General features: G+C 51.9%; 1 protein-coding gene across 1 annotated transcript in view; it reads left to right on the top strand.

Moving 5' to 3' along the window:
- LOC144468572 (uncharacterized) overlaps positions 1–12692 on the top strand; it is a 50592-nt gene extending 37900 nt beyond the window's left edge. The window contains exons 2-5 of the mRNA XM_078178139.1: positions 9443–9513; positions 10235–10677; positions 11008–11293; positions 12631–12692. Of these exons, the coding sequence (XP_078034265.1) occupies positions 9483–9513; positions 10235–10677; positions 11008–11293; positions 12631–12692 (822 nt within the window). The 5' untranslated portion in view covers positions 9443–9482. The remainder of the gene's footprint in view (positions 1–9442; positions 9514–10234; positions 10678–11007; positions 11294–12630) is intronic.
- Positions 12693–17286: the final 4594 nt, after the last annotated feature.

A 17286-nucleotide genomic window follows, 5' to 3' on the forward strand; every position in this document is an offset into this window, starting at 1 on the left:
TAATTTTATAAAATCATCCATCCCGGCCCGCTTTCTCTGCGTCCCCGTTCCATCTTCTTGTCGTCTCTCCTAGTTCTCCCTCTCCTTCTTCTTTTTTATAGTCCTCTCTGATCCTACCCGTGCGTACCCCCGGGACCCTCGCCCCGGCTTATTTAAATAACGGATTTTCGAAATCTCGTTTTCGACGGGGTCGCGAGGCGAGGCGAGGCGAGGCTCGGCGCGCGACGGCTGCGCGACCACGTGCCGCCGTATTTCGACACGGAAATTTTCCGTTCCGTTCCGTTCCGTGTGACCGTACGGTGACCCTAAAGGGGCCGCAGCACCACCACCCCTTTCGCCGAAACTGCTCATTCTTGAATTAGCACGAAAATTGCACGCTCGAGATTTTATTTCACTTTGAATTCCGTGCATTTGAGATTAATTCTATTTCTCGGGCCTCCTGGCTTTTATATTTTTATTGTATACGTAGATTGAATAGCGCTACTGAATTGTACGAATCGGTGACAAATTAAATTGTAGATCGACAGTTGTTTTATAAAACGAGCGTGCCGTTTTGCACTTTGATAGTCGCCGAACGAAAAAGTCGTGTAGGATTTCCGCGAGGACTGATTTATCCTCGCCGGTTCGATGATTTATGGATCACGAGATTCACGGGCGAGGGAGCGGCGGGGCACGGGTTCTAAATTTCTCCCGAACGGTTCCGAGTCTCCTTCGCGGAGCGGGAGCGGGAGCGGGAGCGTCGTCGCGTCGCTTTGCGTCGCTCAGAAAAATCGATCCGCTCGTGGGCCGTCCAAGAGGAAGCGTCCTCTGTCAGCACGTCTGTCCGCGGACAGGAGGACTCGATTAATTACTCGGCGCACGCTCGTTAATTAGCCTTGGAGGTTGCCAACGTGCATCTCCCCGTAGGAGTCGAATCAACAGCCACGACAACGCCTCAATTAAACATAACCGATCTCGAGAAAGATAACGGCGTCGCTTTGTGCGGGTTTCGTTCGAGAATTGAATTAGGGACGGTGCCTTTCAGGGATTTCACGCTTCGCCGTCGATCTACTTCCATCTCTTTGAAATCTGCTTCTGGAATCTCCCAAAACCCCACGGAAACATCCTTTTCTTCGCCAATGGATCCGATAATAATATTACAATCAAAAATATGCTGAAGAATTCTATTCTCTGTGCCCTTTTTTTATTGGTCCGATGTGTTAAAAATTTATAGAAACTATACCGACATTCTGGAGTCGGTGTATGGTTTAAATATTGTCGATTATAATTCACAAGATCCCTAAGCCAAAGTCGACGATATTCGCAGGTTGGAAAGAAAACTGCGCAGGCATTTTTCCAATTTATTATTAAAATATAGCAGCGAGAGCTTATCGGACTAGAAAACCAAAAGCTCCCGAGTTGACATTTCGCCAACTAAAAGTCGTGTAGAAAATCGTTAGAAAATTATTCGCGCATTTCTATTAGCCTATAAAAAGATATAGAACAATCGTCAGCTGTTCAACGAAAAAGAAATATCCATGGGAGGAAAGTTCGCGCGAAAGTGTAAATATCGGCAGGTTCGCAGGGTGGGATCGGAGGCCCCAGAAAACGAGCCGGCGAGAAGAAGGCCGGCCGTCGTTTTTCCGCGCGACTGACCAGGGCCCCATTAAGACGTTTTAGCGCGTTTCGTGAAACGAAGGCGAGTAAAAAAGAATCGACGGAAACAAGAAGAAAAGGAGGAAGAGACGAGAAGAGAGTGGACCCGGTGGGTCTACTTAGAGCCGATAGAGGCGGCCTAACTACCGTAACCGTATCCAGGTCTAAATAGTTGGAGTTACGCTAAGTAGCCCTAACCAGATTAGTAAGTCGTTGCGTGCTCTATTTTTAACGGCGCGCCGCCTCGCCGAGCCTCGCCGAGCCTCGCCGCGCCGCGCCGCGCCGGCATCCGAGGCGTTTTGCGCGCGGAGACCCGGGGACTGGACGCCTCGGCGAAACAGAGGGAAAGAGGCTAGGCCAGATAAAAAGCCGGCCAAAGAGAGAAAAGGAGGACAGGCCGAACGATGAGGGGGGGAGATCCCACCGGGGAGAAGCTTTATCCTAATCCCCGTAAACGAGACACGTCCTTCTCGAAACGTTGCCCTTCTTTTCTGAAGCCCCCCCTCTGCCCTGTCCCTTCTGCGCCGCGAATTCTGTTTCGCTATACTCTGACGGGTTTTGATCGAAGACGGCCATTTGCATAGAGATTACTCGCGGGGGCCGGCGCGGCGAGTAGCAGCGGCGAGTAGCGGCGGCGAGGCGAGCGGATCGGTTGCGCTGCACTTTGGCCATGCGTGGTCCCTTTCATTGTATTTCACTATTGTCTCTCTCTCTCTCTCTGGATTTTTTCGGGCAATTGAAATGCTCGACAAAATTCTGCATTTATTCCGAGCTTTATCATTTTTAGGAATCATTTTACAAACGTTGGGGCTCGAGAAAAATCTTGCCTCGTCACCCAGGCCGTTCTTACCTTAACGTAAACGATTTTGAAAGCATTTAATCTCTCGACAAATTCCCTCCTATCTCAGAATCGAAAAGAATGGCGAAAATCGCTCGTCACCCCTGGGCGTGCAATTTCGATCGAGCCGCGCGAAAAGGCGTTTCGAAAACGCGCCGAAAATATCGGCCACCGCTGGTACAACCAACAACATTTCCCCGGGCATCCTCGAAAGCCAAATATTGGCGGCAAACATCGTTCCTCCCGGCCGCGAAATTTATTTGCACGCCGCTCGACCGTTAAACGTTCTCCACTTGTCGTGCGCCCGGGTAGGAAAGCTTGCTGGAACAAGAGGAACGGGCATCGTGTACGCGGCAGGAGAAGGAAGAGAGGAAGGACAAGGAACGAGAAGAGGGAAAGAGAGAAGGAGAGTGTGGGAGAACGAGGGGGGAGGGAGGGAGGCGGCGGCGGCGGCGGCAGCAGCAGCAGGGGGAACAGGGAATTTTATTTCCGCTCACATTAATTTGAACGGCGCAGAAGACGGTCGCCACAAGGCGCAGCTTGAAATTACGAATATTATGACTTCAACCAGTTCTCAGAAATCTATGTTTTTCATTCTTTAATCTCGGGCCCCTCTCGTGTTTCACACCATATCTTATGAACACACGGCTGGCTCCCTCTTTCTAGTTCCTGGCTTCGCGATCCTAGCCGCCTCGCGTTGCAGCCGCGTGCAGAATGCACCTTTCGATAGCCACCGCCGGCTTCTCCACCCCCTCCGTGCGTTATTCTAGAGTTTATGCTATCTGCCGGATTATTTTTAACGAGCTGGACATTCCGTCAGACCCGTACGAGCGGCGTAGTTCCTCTTTCACTCCTGGCAGTAATTGCTCCGCGCGACGATTTAACAAATTACAATTTCTGCCGAGCAGTTTTCGATGTTCTCAAAGGAATTGCGAACGTAGAAAGTTGTCGTATTCCTCGAACAATTTCTTAACCCTCGAATCGGTTTATAATATGAAAAAGAAAGAGCAGAGAACGGAACTGCTGGCGAAGCGACGATCGAATCCGTTCAGTGGTGATTCTCAACAGCCTCTCCTACCGCGTGCAGCTCGATTCGTCTCTATGGATCTCGAGGAAGATTTTCGCGGGGGAGAGTGTTGCACTTGCCTCGAGCCTGTCCACCTCGTCGAGACAGCGGCTGACGGTGTTCAGACAGCTTTGAATACCGTTTGAACGCGGCCCCGGTAATGGAGAGATGATTGATGTCAGCAGTTTAGCGATATGGTAGCTTTGAACAGCGACGCGCCGCTCCGCTCCGCACCGCGCCGGTACAGTGACTTCAGGAACGCTGTGAGATAACCGTGCACTCTCCAGAGCTGCTTTGATCGCTTCGGGTTGCTTCGAGGACCTTTGGAGACTTTCGGCTCTCGATGCCTCCTAGAATTCCTTAAACCGGTGATTCTAGCTCCGGTTAGAGCAAACAGCGATTCGGTGTCTCGAGGATCGACCTGGAAATTCCCCGTTTCCGAGATTCATCGGTGTTTGGACAGCGACTTCTCTAAATCGACGTTCGAGCGACCTCTTCGAGACCTCGTTTCTCGAGAGTCGTCTTACTTTACGTCGTCCCTCGAAAGATCGACTAAAGTTTCTCGAGCTCCTGGACCGTGGAAAAATATTCGGCGATTAAAAGTCAACCCCCTAGGATTCAACGAACGCAGAATTGTCTAGTCTGTGGACGATCGAGCTGCCGATGATAAAACGACGTCCTCAATTTCCTGTGTCAGGAATCCCCGCGATCTCCGCTCCCGATTTCGGATCCGAATAAACCGTCGATCAACCGAATCCGAAAAAAAGTCTCGAACAGTCTCTTCAGAGGAGAAACGTTTCGTATCTTGAAGAACGTATACATAGATCCGAAGCCTGGCGAATTTGAATAATCCGCCGGTATTCCAGCAGACACTTGAACAGCCACACGAGGCCCCAGCAGCCCCCAGGCCTGGCAACATTACATTCAAGTGTTTGACGAACGAACGAGCAAACGGGAGAAAGAGAAAGAGAAAGGGAGATAAGGAGAGAGAGAAAGAGAGAGAGGGAGAGAGAGAGAGAGATATCGAGATCCGAGCGAGCGAACGCGTTACGTCGCCTGCTTTTTTGTTTTCCCGCTTCTGGTATCGGCATCAGCGTCGAGCTATGTCGAGTGGCAGGCCAGCGCTGCCTCTCACGGACCAACTGCTGTCTCTTCGGGGTTCGTACTGGTTGCCAGAATCCGTGCCCGATCGTTTCTCCTTCTTAATGATCCTTTTGTCCCGGAACGTTGACCTTTCCTCGCTTCCGGACCGAGGGAGCGCCCTGGACGATCATTCATTCGATTTTCACGGCCCGACCTCGTCTGACCCATGCTTCGAGGATCCGTCATTCGATCCTGGAAAGTTCTATCGTTTCCGGAAAGATGACGATGTCTATAGTCTTCGATTAAAAGTTAAAAGAATTTTTAATCGACAATAGGGAAGGACCTGGACACATTGGGCCTTGAAGAGTTTATTGCAAAGACGTTCGCCATTATCGAAGAACTGTCGAGCGCTTTATGCACGAATGAGGAACACGAGAGGAATTTTTCGAAGCACGTCATTGTCTAAAGCTAGCAATGGTCTCATTGTCTTCGATATAAGGATACCTGGCCGAGCACGTTCAGCTACAAGCATTATCGGGTTCGCTTAAAACATACCTTGCAGAATCGCAGCAAGTAGTTTATCGTCGTTCAAAGTTAGCCTCGCGCGCGGCGAATACCTGATTAAAAATTGTGCTCCGAAACCGCAAACGGCTATTGCAAACAGATTCGATATCAAGAATGCTTTTTCCTTTTATTAAAATCGCGTCGTAAAATCGCTGGACGATTGCCGGAGCGCGGCGTGTCCGGTTGACAAGCACAGCCCGAGGAAAACGTCTCAATTTCCCCCTTTTCAGCAGTCGAGCGCCTTTTTCAGCGACTGAATTCATCATCGGCGAGCCGTGACAGGGGAGGAGCGCTGGCCGCCGGTTTTTCTAATCGTCCGACCTCTCCGCTCCTCTCCTCTTCCCTCCCCGCCGCACGAATTGAATCATTAGGAGCGTCGGTTTTTACGGGTTTCGAATAATAGCCCGAAGAATCCCAAGGTTTCCCGTTCCCCGGCCAGTTTCCGCGCGGGCCGCCGCACCGCCGCCGCTCCACCGCCGCCACTCTCTGTTCCGTTCCGTCTTTATTCTCGGTAAGTTCGAGACCGGCGCCCCAAGAATCTAGGCCAGCCGGCCCGGGAATCTCTCTTTTTCTCGAATCCGCGAGGAAAGAACTTAACCCCTTCTTTGCCGAGGGAACCGAGCCAGGGACTAGGATAGATCGGGAAACCTGGTTCTGACCGGACATTCCGCAGAAACTCCGACGTCGTATTTTCCACGATTCGCTCGATGTACCGCGTCACGTTCCACAACCGGGTTCCCGTCATTGAAACGCCTCTTTAGAAGATCAGCGGCGTTTCTACATCGAGCACGGTGTACCAGCTTCTGGGAGGGGGGGAAGTGCGTCGAACCTATGTCGACGGTGGTCCGAGACAATATCGTTTCGGTGGAGGGTGTTTTTTTTTCTTTGAAAGCAACGAAAGCAGTTAACAAAAAAAACAACGAGCGACTAAAGGATATCTTCCTTTGATCGCGTCTATAAAAGTCCACGATGCCACAATGGTTTTAATTAGGGATAGAGTCGCGGTACAAACGACCGTCGAGAAAGAATATTATGATGCAAATGAGACAGAAAGGGTGCATGCCCGCGAAAGGTGTGGAAATAAATTCCCGAGGAATCGGCCGGCAATCAGCGGTACCCGGATTGAATTTTTCATCGACACCAAAGCCGGCACCAAAGCGGAACTTCTCGAAAAACAAGAAACCCGTCGTCGGCCTGTCGGGCGCGCTCCGCTGTCCAAAAGGAGCGTCTCCGTTCTCGAACGGCGGAGCAACAAAGAGGTTTCTTCCAGTCCCATTGTTCAGGGTCGATCTTTGCTGCACTCCGATTCGACCGGCCGGCGTACGGTGCACGTTCATGTGCAAACAGGGTGATAATGTATTCAAGGTCCGCCCCGTTGCTAGATGGTGGGGGTGAAACGGGGCGGCCCGCTCGGCCCGCCTCGGCCCGCGCGTACTGTAACAGATGTTAATTATCCCTTCTGTGTACAGCCGGCAAAAAAAGAGCGCCCCGGCCCCGGCCCCGACCCGACATATCGTCCGCGCGCGGCTCTCCTGGCTCTCCTGGCTCTCCTGGCTCTTCTGCATCCCCGTCGGTCGAGGAGGTCTCCTTGTTTGTTGCCTCTCTCTCGTCGTTGTCCTCGCGAGAGCGGGCTCTCTCCACGTGGCCCGCCTAGTGCCCACGAGGCCCAATCGGGTTCCACTTCCGGCGAAACCGCTAGGCCGCTAGGGAAATTCTCTCGAACCTATCTGAAGGCCTCCTCGAGTCCTGTCGACTTGTCAACTCGGTGCAACCGAGAACCCCCCCTCTCTCTCTCACTCTATGGTTCTCTCGTCCTTTAACCACCCCACAGACTAATCGATCCTCCCAACTCGTGACTCGCAAGATCCCATGACCTCCTTGACTTCTGCATGACCGTTGCAGCGGTTCGGATGGCGGAGGGCTGACTAACGGGGAATTATGCCCCGTCTACGGATTTTGGTGAGATTACGTGTGAAGCTCGGTGATTGCTGCCTAATTGTCGATAACCAATTGGAATTTTGTTTTGTGCCTCGAAGTGGACGGTGAACGAGCGGTAAAGTGGGATGGCGGGCGATTGACCAAGAATTGTGATTTCGTTGAAAGTGTGGTGAATTTATCGTCAAGATCGTCGCACGATCGATACGATTCGACAGACTCTTCTGTAATTTCTGTCGCAGTTCGGAGCCAGTTCCGAAGTAACAAAAACATCCCGATTCCAGAATTTTTAATTGCGGCGGTAACGAGGTAATCGCGAGCTTTCAGAAATTGACGATCATTTTTCGGCGATGTTTTTAATTTGACAGCGGATCGGGAAGTTTTTTGCCAGCGTTGGCGAATGTCCGGAGCGGTTGGACGAGGTAGTTAGGACCGCGTTAATAATCATTATACGTATTTACGGCGCTAATTGCAGCCCTGTTTTTTTGCTCCTTCTGGACGACGGCTACGGCGACGACTGCAACGACGACATAGGAGAAGAGACGTTGCTTCCAACCGCAAAGATTTTCGGGTGTCTTAGATCGGAGACGAATATTGCCGATTACAGCTTTTCAATTAATTAGAAAATGATTGAGGATACGATTTGCGCGCGCGGAAACGGCGGTCAATGTTAATCGCTTAATGAGCCTCCGGCGTATTAATAACGTACGACACGTTATTAAAATTCTAGGAAATTTAATGACCGCTATTTACCTTCCGGGAGGCTGATTAATCGGTGTTGCCGGGGCGAGAGTGCTAATGCCGCGCGTCTAGGTAGCCATCCCGCAAAGAAACCAATGGAAAAATGGACCAGTTCCCTTCGGTGGCGCGCGAACACTGTCGAACAGTCCGCAGGAATCTACTTAGCCCCGAAAGTTTTCGTTTCTTTCGATCCAGCCGGCTGCTTGGCTCATCAGCAGTCATTTATTTCGGGCTGTTGATTGCTCGAATCATCGCGTCTCGGCCGAGAGTCGAGAGAGAGAGAGGGAGAGAGAGAGAGCCCGCAACCACCGCGCCAGCTTCCTTTTGCCCTCTCGTCGAGAAATCGATTTGGATAACTTGGCGCGGAGGCATCCGAAACACGCCGCCTAATTCGGCCTCGGGAATCGTTAGTTCCGTTTTTGTCCGGTTCATTATCGGTTATTTATTTCCGCACTAAAACTGGCCCATTAAGGCCGCCGGACGAATATGGCGACGCACCGGTTCACTCGCGGCAAAGAAATTATTTTCCCCCGAAGGTCCCTTCGAAATTCCGTTCGCCGCCGCCGCCGCCGACGCAATCGCTTCCGTTTCGCCCGTTGACAGTTTCCTCGAACCTCGTCGGATCGGAATTTCCCATTTCTGTCGGCGCTACGCGTGGTTTCTCCCGGGGAGGAAAGAAAAAGTGTTTCATTAAGCGGTGACTGATGTCACTGTTTCGTACGCGTAACGCGGAACCATTTCGAGCACACGGTGTCAAAGGTCATTTCCAGCGGAGGACCACGCGGCATAGATGAACTATAGACGGCTTGATTTCTGTAGTCGGGAATTCTCCAAGTTGGAGCGAACGATGGTCGGCGAAAAATCGCGGTTCTTCGAACGGGCCGAGTCGGGCACCGGAACGGGGAAAGAAATCCTCCGGGGTTATCTATTTCTGTGTCAGTGCGAAAGTGGGTTACGGCAAGTTCAGCGAAATCCCCGGACGGGGCCCGTCACGCTGCCGAACGACCGAGAACCGTCCACGTTTGCGCCACTGGAACGAGACGCGAGAACAGGGCGAAAACAAAGGCACGTCGCGGTAACAAAAGCTACGCTGATATACGAGCGCTGCTCGGTCAGCCGAGTAGACGGGCCCGCGATAACAAGGAACGAGGGACAATTCGTTTCTCGGCGAGCCACGGGACCCAGGAAGTCGGGCCCCGATCCCTGCCTCTAACGGGAACTCCCCTAAAATTATTGGGGAATCCTCCGTACACCTCTACTGAGAATCATTCGATCCGTTTTCCTATTAGAATCTGAAACAGTCGGATTAGAATCCTAACAGGGGATCGCCCGAGCCCCGAGAAACATCGCAGCTCGAACAAAATTCGTCCAACCACTTTTCCAGTGAAATCCGATGGAGGATCGCTTGGGCTAGCCTTCCAGACCTAGGTAGCCCAACGCATTTATCTCGTTCCTCGAAGTAACTTGCAGGGACCAAAGATTGTTTAGGATATCGTTGATGGATGAATGCTGTTGATTTAATTAAATATAGGTTTGGTAGCCGATCGGTACTGATACTGTCGTTTTCTCTGTTGTTCCAGAATGCTTTGAAGAGTGGAAGTCCAGTCCAAGAGTATCGAGATGTCCGCGGTAACCAGCCCGTATGGCCCCAGTAAGCCACACTTCCTCTTCTAGGCACGATCACCGGGCGGCCATTGCTCGAGCAACGAGCCAGAGGCCGCCGCGTTGCTTTCGATCACGTATCCCTACATTTTACCGAATCCTAATAGTCGGCGCGAGTGCTCTAACGATTCCTAGAACGTTCAATTAACGTGCGCCTCGGCTGAATTCTAATTAATGTTAAAATTTGATTCGCGGGAAGCGAGCGGCCTTCGTGGTTGCGCAACAGCCGGCTGGAATCCATCAATCCTGGTCGACGTGGCTCGACCACGACGGTGTGTACCCTAACTCCTGTCGATTTAGTCCGGGCCCTCGGCAAGCTGAAAAGATAGGTCGCGACGCTCCTTCGACTTGCGGAAGCGAGGAAAATCACCGGCGAACGATTTTCCAGGGAGTATCGTTGTCTTTTTTCCTATAATACTCTAATTCTAACGACTTCGTCGACGCCCGTGCTCCCCCTATCTCGTAGAAGCGAAGAGATTTACGGGGGTTCCCTAAACGCAGCCTCTGGCCATCGAATCGAAGTTCGCTAGGAAACAAACGGGCCACGATATCTTAACGTTTAAAGAGAATATCGACGAGTTCCCTGATCGCATGGCCAAAGGCGGCACCCGCCGGCGAAACAAAGCGAAACAAAGCGAAACAAAGCGGAACAAAAGCCGGCAAATGATCGACCCCGCCCCGATTGACCATAGATTCTGTTTGTTAATCAGCGGAAATGCTTTCCGACTCGGTGTACAACTACGCGACGACCCGGCGGGGCACCGCCGACCAGGACAGCGACTCCCAGTACGAGTCTCAGACCCAGCTGCAGATCACCAGTATCCAGAAACCGCGGAACAAGCGGAAGAACTTCAAGCCGATAAGCAGCCGCATGGTGGAGGTGTCCGATGAGTCGGAGAAAGAGGACGAGGAGCTCGAGACGATGGAGGAGAGCTCCAGCGAGGTCCTCGAGTACGAGAGGAAGACCATGCTGCTGCCCGCCGAGGACAGGTCCAAGCAACGACTGAACAACAACGAGGTCAGCCCCATGGACCTGTCCGTGGCCACCAGGCCGCCTTCCTCCGACGCCGACGACGACAGCGGGGACTCGCTCAGGCACAAGTTCATCCTCGAGCAGCTGAGGTCGCAGAAGCTCTACTCGCCCGGCACCGAGGTAACCCCGAAAATCCTACTAAATTGGCTCTTGCTACGGCGTTCGACAATTTTAACCGGTCAAATAATGCCAATAAACGGTGGATCATAAAAATGTCTACAGACCAGGAGGATCGAGTCCGTTCGATTTAATCTTGTCGATCTTAATGTATTTTCTTGGTCTCTGTTAACTTTTACGAGTCTCCGGGAATTTTATCGACCCGACGATTTCGCGTTCACCGAGCGAGTAGGGAAGTTAGAGAATGTTATTCTAAACGTTAGACGACGACGCGTGGATAAATGATGACGACGAATGTCCAGATTGAAATGATGTGGTTTGTGCTCTCGACAGGCAAGAAGTCCAAACTCGGACTCGTCGAAGAGCGACAGCGGCGGCCTGGACGCGGAATCGGGCCGCCTGGATGACACGCCTTTCGAGGATGACCGGGCTCAGGACGCTGACGGCGAGAATGAGTGCGAGGAGAGGAAGCCCTTCGAGGGCATGAGGGAGTACGCCGAGTCGACCATGCAAGAGCTGCTGGCGATCTATGGCCTGGCGGGTGGAGAGCTGGCTAAGTCAGTCAGCAGACAGCTACCGCCGACCTTTCTGAACCCTGCAACCGGCCAACAGCCTCACGGTGAGTACTCGTGTTGCTCCTTGCTACTTTGATCCACGTTTGTACCTGGCCAGGCTGCTGGAACCCTTCTCCGAGCACTCGGACACTTTAGTGCCATCGAAAAATGGTAATTGATACACGAACATTTACGCAGGCCCGCGAGTCTCTCACAGCTGCTTGATACGAGCGATAAATAGATTAAGGATTTTCCATTTCGAGGATAGGTATCTCTATGATGGTTTTGTTCGATTAAAAAATGTAGCAGCACCTGGTGCAACACTGGTACAATGATATAAGATCGTTGATAAAATCGGTATACACGTCGTGGAAAAATCCAGCGATTAGAATGGAGATCCCGTCGATCGGACCGAAATTTCCCGTGATCCACATACAGCCAGCCGAGATCTACATAGACCAATTAGACCGGTCTCGGCTAACGATCGTTAATAAGCGTCCAGGGCTGCGTTTCTAGCAACGTTTCTTCGACTTTCGATTCGCGGCGGCAACGCGGGTGGTCTCGGCCCAGAAACACGGCTCGCCTCCGATCCCCGATTTTTCGTGGATCCACGCGGATCGCGGAATGACAGAAGGCATCGATCGCGTTCACGATCGCGTTCCACGGATCGTTGTTACGTATTCGCGGCAGGACTCGTTCGCTGAACAGAAATTAGAGGCGCTCGGTTCTGTTCGTCGAAATGGTTACTCGAGCCAACAATGGGACTGTCCGACGATTGGCTGGCATTGAATTCGGGGCTGGGCCTGGGAGCAATTGACAACCGTCACTGGTTGGCAGCGTTGCTCGTTCCTTGGCGAAAAATCAATTTTCAAGCGACCTCCGCGCGATCAACCTTATCCGAGGAGGTTGAAACGGCCGCCGCGGGGCAGCGGAATTTTTACTGGGATTCATTGTTTCCGTTATCGCCGGCCGATGTTAATGCCTATTGAAAACGAGCGTCGATAAACTCTTTGGCCGAGCGGGCAGCGTCAAACGTACCGTGAAAGCGGAATTAGCGATCGGGATTAATAGTTTCTCGGTCAGGAAGCCGGTGAACGTCCATTGACTGGATCGAACGGTCCAGATCTGCGTTAATGAAACGCCTGTCGTCCGATCATGCTCGTCCCATCAATAATTTTCGCTTCTTGCCCGGCGACTTCGAAAAATCGACCGGAGATCGGAGGAAGTTGACTGCGAACCGTATCGCGGAGGACACGATCCTTCCTCGCTCCGCGATTCGTGCCTCGATTCCCCCTCGATTTAATCGTTTACATTGGTAGATGCGACCGGTTAAAGTATTTACAATAAATTTATATCGTACAGATACGTTTAAGTAATACGACAACTTTTTTCTCTGTAACAGAAAATCGCCTGTGTTCGAGGCGTCCGCTGTTTGACAAGCAGATAAGAGCTGCTGACAGATGATTTCATTTGCACGATTTAATTCGAGCATTCGTTCGAATTCGCCTTACGACTGAACGCATCTCGAATACATTGAATTAATTCGATGATCTTTGCATCAGAAATTCATGACGATCGATAGTGGACAATTTTATTTTCGTAGAAAAAAAACTTGAAAACACATTCGATGGATTTAGGGATTTTGGAAAAATTGAGAAGAAAGTTGCTGGTTTATGGCAACGATGGTAGGACGTTCGAGAAGAAAGAAGGTAGACGCGGCTCGCTCGTCAGCGGGAACGATCGGGAAAGAAGAGCGGTCGGTCGCGTAATTTTTAGATTAGACTGTACGCGTGCACCAGAGCAGAATGTGGCACTTGCATATTGCCAGTGCATCGCATATGCGCGCACGTGAATATGTGATGGCTCTCGCAAGATGGCCGACTTATAACTCATAAAGTCGGCCGGGCTGCGCGATCCGTTGACTGGCTCGCGATCGATGGATGCCTTTGAGATCAGCCAGCGTCATCGTTTCCCGTTGTCGAGCGTCCCGCGTGGGTTGACACTCTCACGAATTCCACGCCGGCTGCATACACGTATCCCGCTCCTCCGTGTGTTCTCTACATTGTGCGTCCTGCACGGACGCCCTTACACCTCGAGCGAACGCGCGCGCGCCCGCGCGCCCGCGACTAACGAGTCAATTTCACTATTCCTCGTTCCGTTCCCCTTTGCCTCGGAGATACTCCGCCGTCGAGTTTTTGAATTGCCTTCTGCCAGGCCTGATTGATTCATAGCCGAAGCCGTGGCGGCGTCAAGCTAAGACCGTCCTCCCGGCAATTATGCCTTTTCGAACGCTTCTTTTCCCATCCTCGGATCGTGACCGGACGAGTTTTCCCGCATATCTACGCTTTTCTGCTCGTTTCGCGACGCAATCTCGCCGGGTTTTCGATGCTCGTTGCGCAACAACTGTCGGTATAGTTTCAAGATCTTTCCGCTGCTTTCTATCTCGATATTTCAACCGCTAGCCGAATCAACCAGGAGCTGAATAATCGTTTGAATTCGCCAGATTCCCGGGCGTCCTTTCTCCGCTTTTGATTCCGCTTCGAAATTCGAGTCGACGAGAGGAGATAGGCGGAATATAAATCTGATAATGGATAGCTGCAAAGTATAAATAGATACGCGCGCCACTTTCTCAAACGTGGCAGCTCCAAATGTTGCCCGTTTCAAAATTGAGAGCACATGTAGATCGGGATTTCGATGAGGCAGAAAGAAAGCGGGCGGCGCGATAGACACGCGTGATAAGAGGAGCCGTGAAGCTGCGCGCTGCCTCCCTGAATCAATCGATGGCTTATTAACTTTCTACGTTTGCCTATTTGCCTCCGGAACCTTCGGCAGCCGGAGATCGCCGCCGTCGACCGCGAGGATCGTCCTCCGCAATTCGGTTCTCTAACGATTTTATTTGTGCAATCGCTCGGGCGTGCGCGCGGATCGATTACGCGGCAGAAAAGAACCTGTTCTTGGAAATGTATCCTGGAAATGTACGTCTCCGATGAAAGAAGATTGAACTCGGGCCTGGCAAGAGCTGCATTCGTTCTGCCATGGTAACTTCTTTGGAAATCGAAAACGTGGATGATTCTATTTTACTGATATTTTTGGAAGTAGATGTTTTGGAATTATTTAGCTAGGTCTGCTCCAAAAATTCTCGATCGCATCGCCGAAGCAAAGAGCGAGGCGGCGCGGCGCGCGAAAAACGAAAATGGGATTAAACGCGATGGGTTACCGTATTCTACCGCGCGTCGACAGAATTCCCTGTCCGTGACTCATCGTCGGTTCCCTCGTTGCCCGCTCAATATTCATACATTATGTAAGTTAACCTTACGTCGACGTAAAAGGACCCTAACGGGCATCGGTGGCACCGCGGTCCATTGTTACTCGATTGAGTCTTTCGGCGGTGACCGCACTTTGTCCACCGAGAAACGGTCTTTGTCGCGTCCGGCCGGAGAGTAATCTCTTTCGGATTCGATTAAACTCACACTGTCGAACCCGGGGCTGACTATCCACGGCACACGCTCCGAGCCGCTCCGCGCCGCGCCGCGCCTCGCCGTGGCAGCGCCGCCATCCTGCCAATTACCAGAAAACTGACCGCGTGAAATTGAATGCGACATGCCTCGTAACGTTCTCCCTCTGCCCCCTTCTACCCGTCGCCGTCTCTCTCTCTCTCTCTCTCTCTCTCGCTCTCTTTCCCTCTCTATCCTCCCTTTTCGTCAAGAATTGGGAATCTTGCTGACACACATTCGCCAGCGAAACCGTCGCGTCGCTCTGTTGTCTCTGCGCTTGAAACTTTCCGACGGCTTGGGAAGTACTGTTACGCATTAGCATGATATTTCATCGTCAAAGGTCAACGACAAGATTAGAGATCGAGGCTCCGCTCGAAGGGAACAGAAAAGAAGAAACACATTTCCGTCGGGCCACGCTCTCTGTCATCGATCATCCTCCGGGACCGGGGACGATCGCGCCACGCCGCCATCCGGCCACCAAATTTCGAAATTCGACTCCTCGAAACTCGCTGTCTTGGCTCAAACGCTTGACTCGCGTCGACGCTGATTCGCGAGGGTGTAAACGAGGAACTGCACGGACAATCTTTCCGCAAACAAACGCAATTCTTATCGTTGCTTTCAAAAGGCACCTGCCGAAACTGCAGCGTTCTAGTTGTCGTTAGAAAAGTGTACGTACGCCTTGCCACAACAATTATTATACACTGCGAACACGCGACACGCGTCGCAGCTGCAGAGATTAACTTTATAGGAGTAATTGACTTGCCGCAGTTGCGACCCTACGAGAATTCGTTCTGGAAGACGGAGGAAGCACCGTGTCGCGCTTATGCGACCAACGAGGTAGCCAAAGGTGTTTATTAACGTGTCGCTGACCCGGAATCGGTTTCATTAGAGCGGCCAGGGTCCCTGGGCCTGGTCCCCTGGCCTCCGGAGCCAAAGTGACGACGGGCCCCGGTCTTTTTCTCTTTTTCCACTCGGCGAAAACGCGCGCGAAACACGTCCGGCCGCGAGAAGGAAGCGGGACGAGAAACAGAAAGAGAGAGGGAGCGCGAGAGAGAGAGAGAGAGAAAGAAAGAGTGCGAGAGCAATAGAGAGAGAGAGAGAGAGAGAGATGGTTTTCTCGATGTTCGTTTTGTTACGCGCGTGTTCCGCTCCCACCCGGGGCCTCGGCCACCTACATACGTACGAGAGAGCCGATGCCTGGAACAAAAGACTACCTCTCGTCGGGATTGATACGGGGGAAAAAATCGCGCATAATTTATCATGTAAAAGCGCGCGGCACAAACAGAAACCGCGCGTCGCCGATGAATCGTTGGATCTTCTCTGACGGGTCGGAGAGAGGTTCCCGAGGTGGGGGCGGGGGAGGGCCGGGAGGATGGTAAAAGGAAGAGGAGGCCTCTCTTCTCCTGCCTCTTCAGATGTCCGGGGACTTCTATGAACCTTGACGGGTACCTGGACGGACAAATACACTGACTATACACGGCTCTTCCGACTCGAATACGTTACCTGGGATCGATCTGGAAATCTATCCCGCGAAATTAGAGGGAATGCCGTTGAATCTTGAAATATTTTCCTAGCAACCAGGGACTCTCGACTCTCCTCATCGGCGCGAGCAAAACTTTCATCGAAAGTTGCACGACTTTTCGATCATGATTTAGGTTTATGGTTTCATGGTTCTTCGATCATTATTTCGAATTACCGTACACCGATCGCGAGGAGTTGTAGTTTCGTTACTTTTTTTTTCTTTATTTCCTCTCGTATTCGTTACCGAGCATTTTAAGACGATTACGGCTGCAGGACTTGTTCCGCGTATTCCCCCCCATTGACCCTCGCAGTCCTCAATCATAATTTCCAAAGGCGTACTGCACCGTATCAATCAGGGACCGCTCCGCGATCAATCACCGACTCGCGTATCTACATTTCCCGGTCGGCCGAATAAAAATGGAACTAAAATCCGGCCACCGATCGAATGGCAAATCCTCTCCAACCCCCGCCGAGCGTCCGCGACGAGAGAGAGAGATCGCTTTACGGTTCGATTCCAAAAATCCAGTATGCTCTCAACAGGTGTCCAGGACGCCGTTCGTCGGCTATCACTTCAGAGAGGCGAGGACCGAAGAAAGAGTCGCGTTATCAGTTAATGAATCTCCTACCCGTCGAAAAGACCGTGTCCCGGAGCTCCGAGATACCGCCGAGAGACTCTCGTGGGCCCTGGGCCCCGACAATAGAGGGCCTCCCGACGAATTTCGAAAAGGAGAAAATAAAAAATGATCCTCCTGGTAGACAGAGCAGGCGATGGAGGCGGGGGAGGCGAGGGTGAGGTGAGGAGGGCGAAGGGAGGGCAGAAACAGCGACAGAGGGAAAGAAAGGAGTGGATTTTTCTCTCTTCTTCTGCCGCCTGCATGCCTGCCCGACGTCCGACCGACTGTCCGTCTTCTCTTTTCATCCTTGCTGCCCTTTATCCGGCCACGAATGATTAATGGGTTCACGGAGGCATCGCTGTCCTCCATCCCGCCTGCTACGCAACACGCACTCGGCTTTTCTGCTTTTCTTCGCGATGGATTACTCCC

The sequence above is a fragment of the Augochlora pura genome, chromosome 4 (genome assembly GCF_028453695.1).
Source record: "Augochlora pura isolate Apur16 chromosome 4, APUR_v2.2.1, whole genome shotgun sequence".
NCBI classification, from domain to species: Eukaryota; Metazoa; Arthropoda; class Insecta; order Hymenoptera; family Halictidae; genus Augochlora; species Augochlora pura.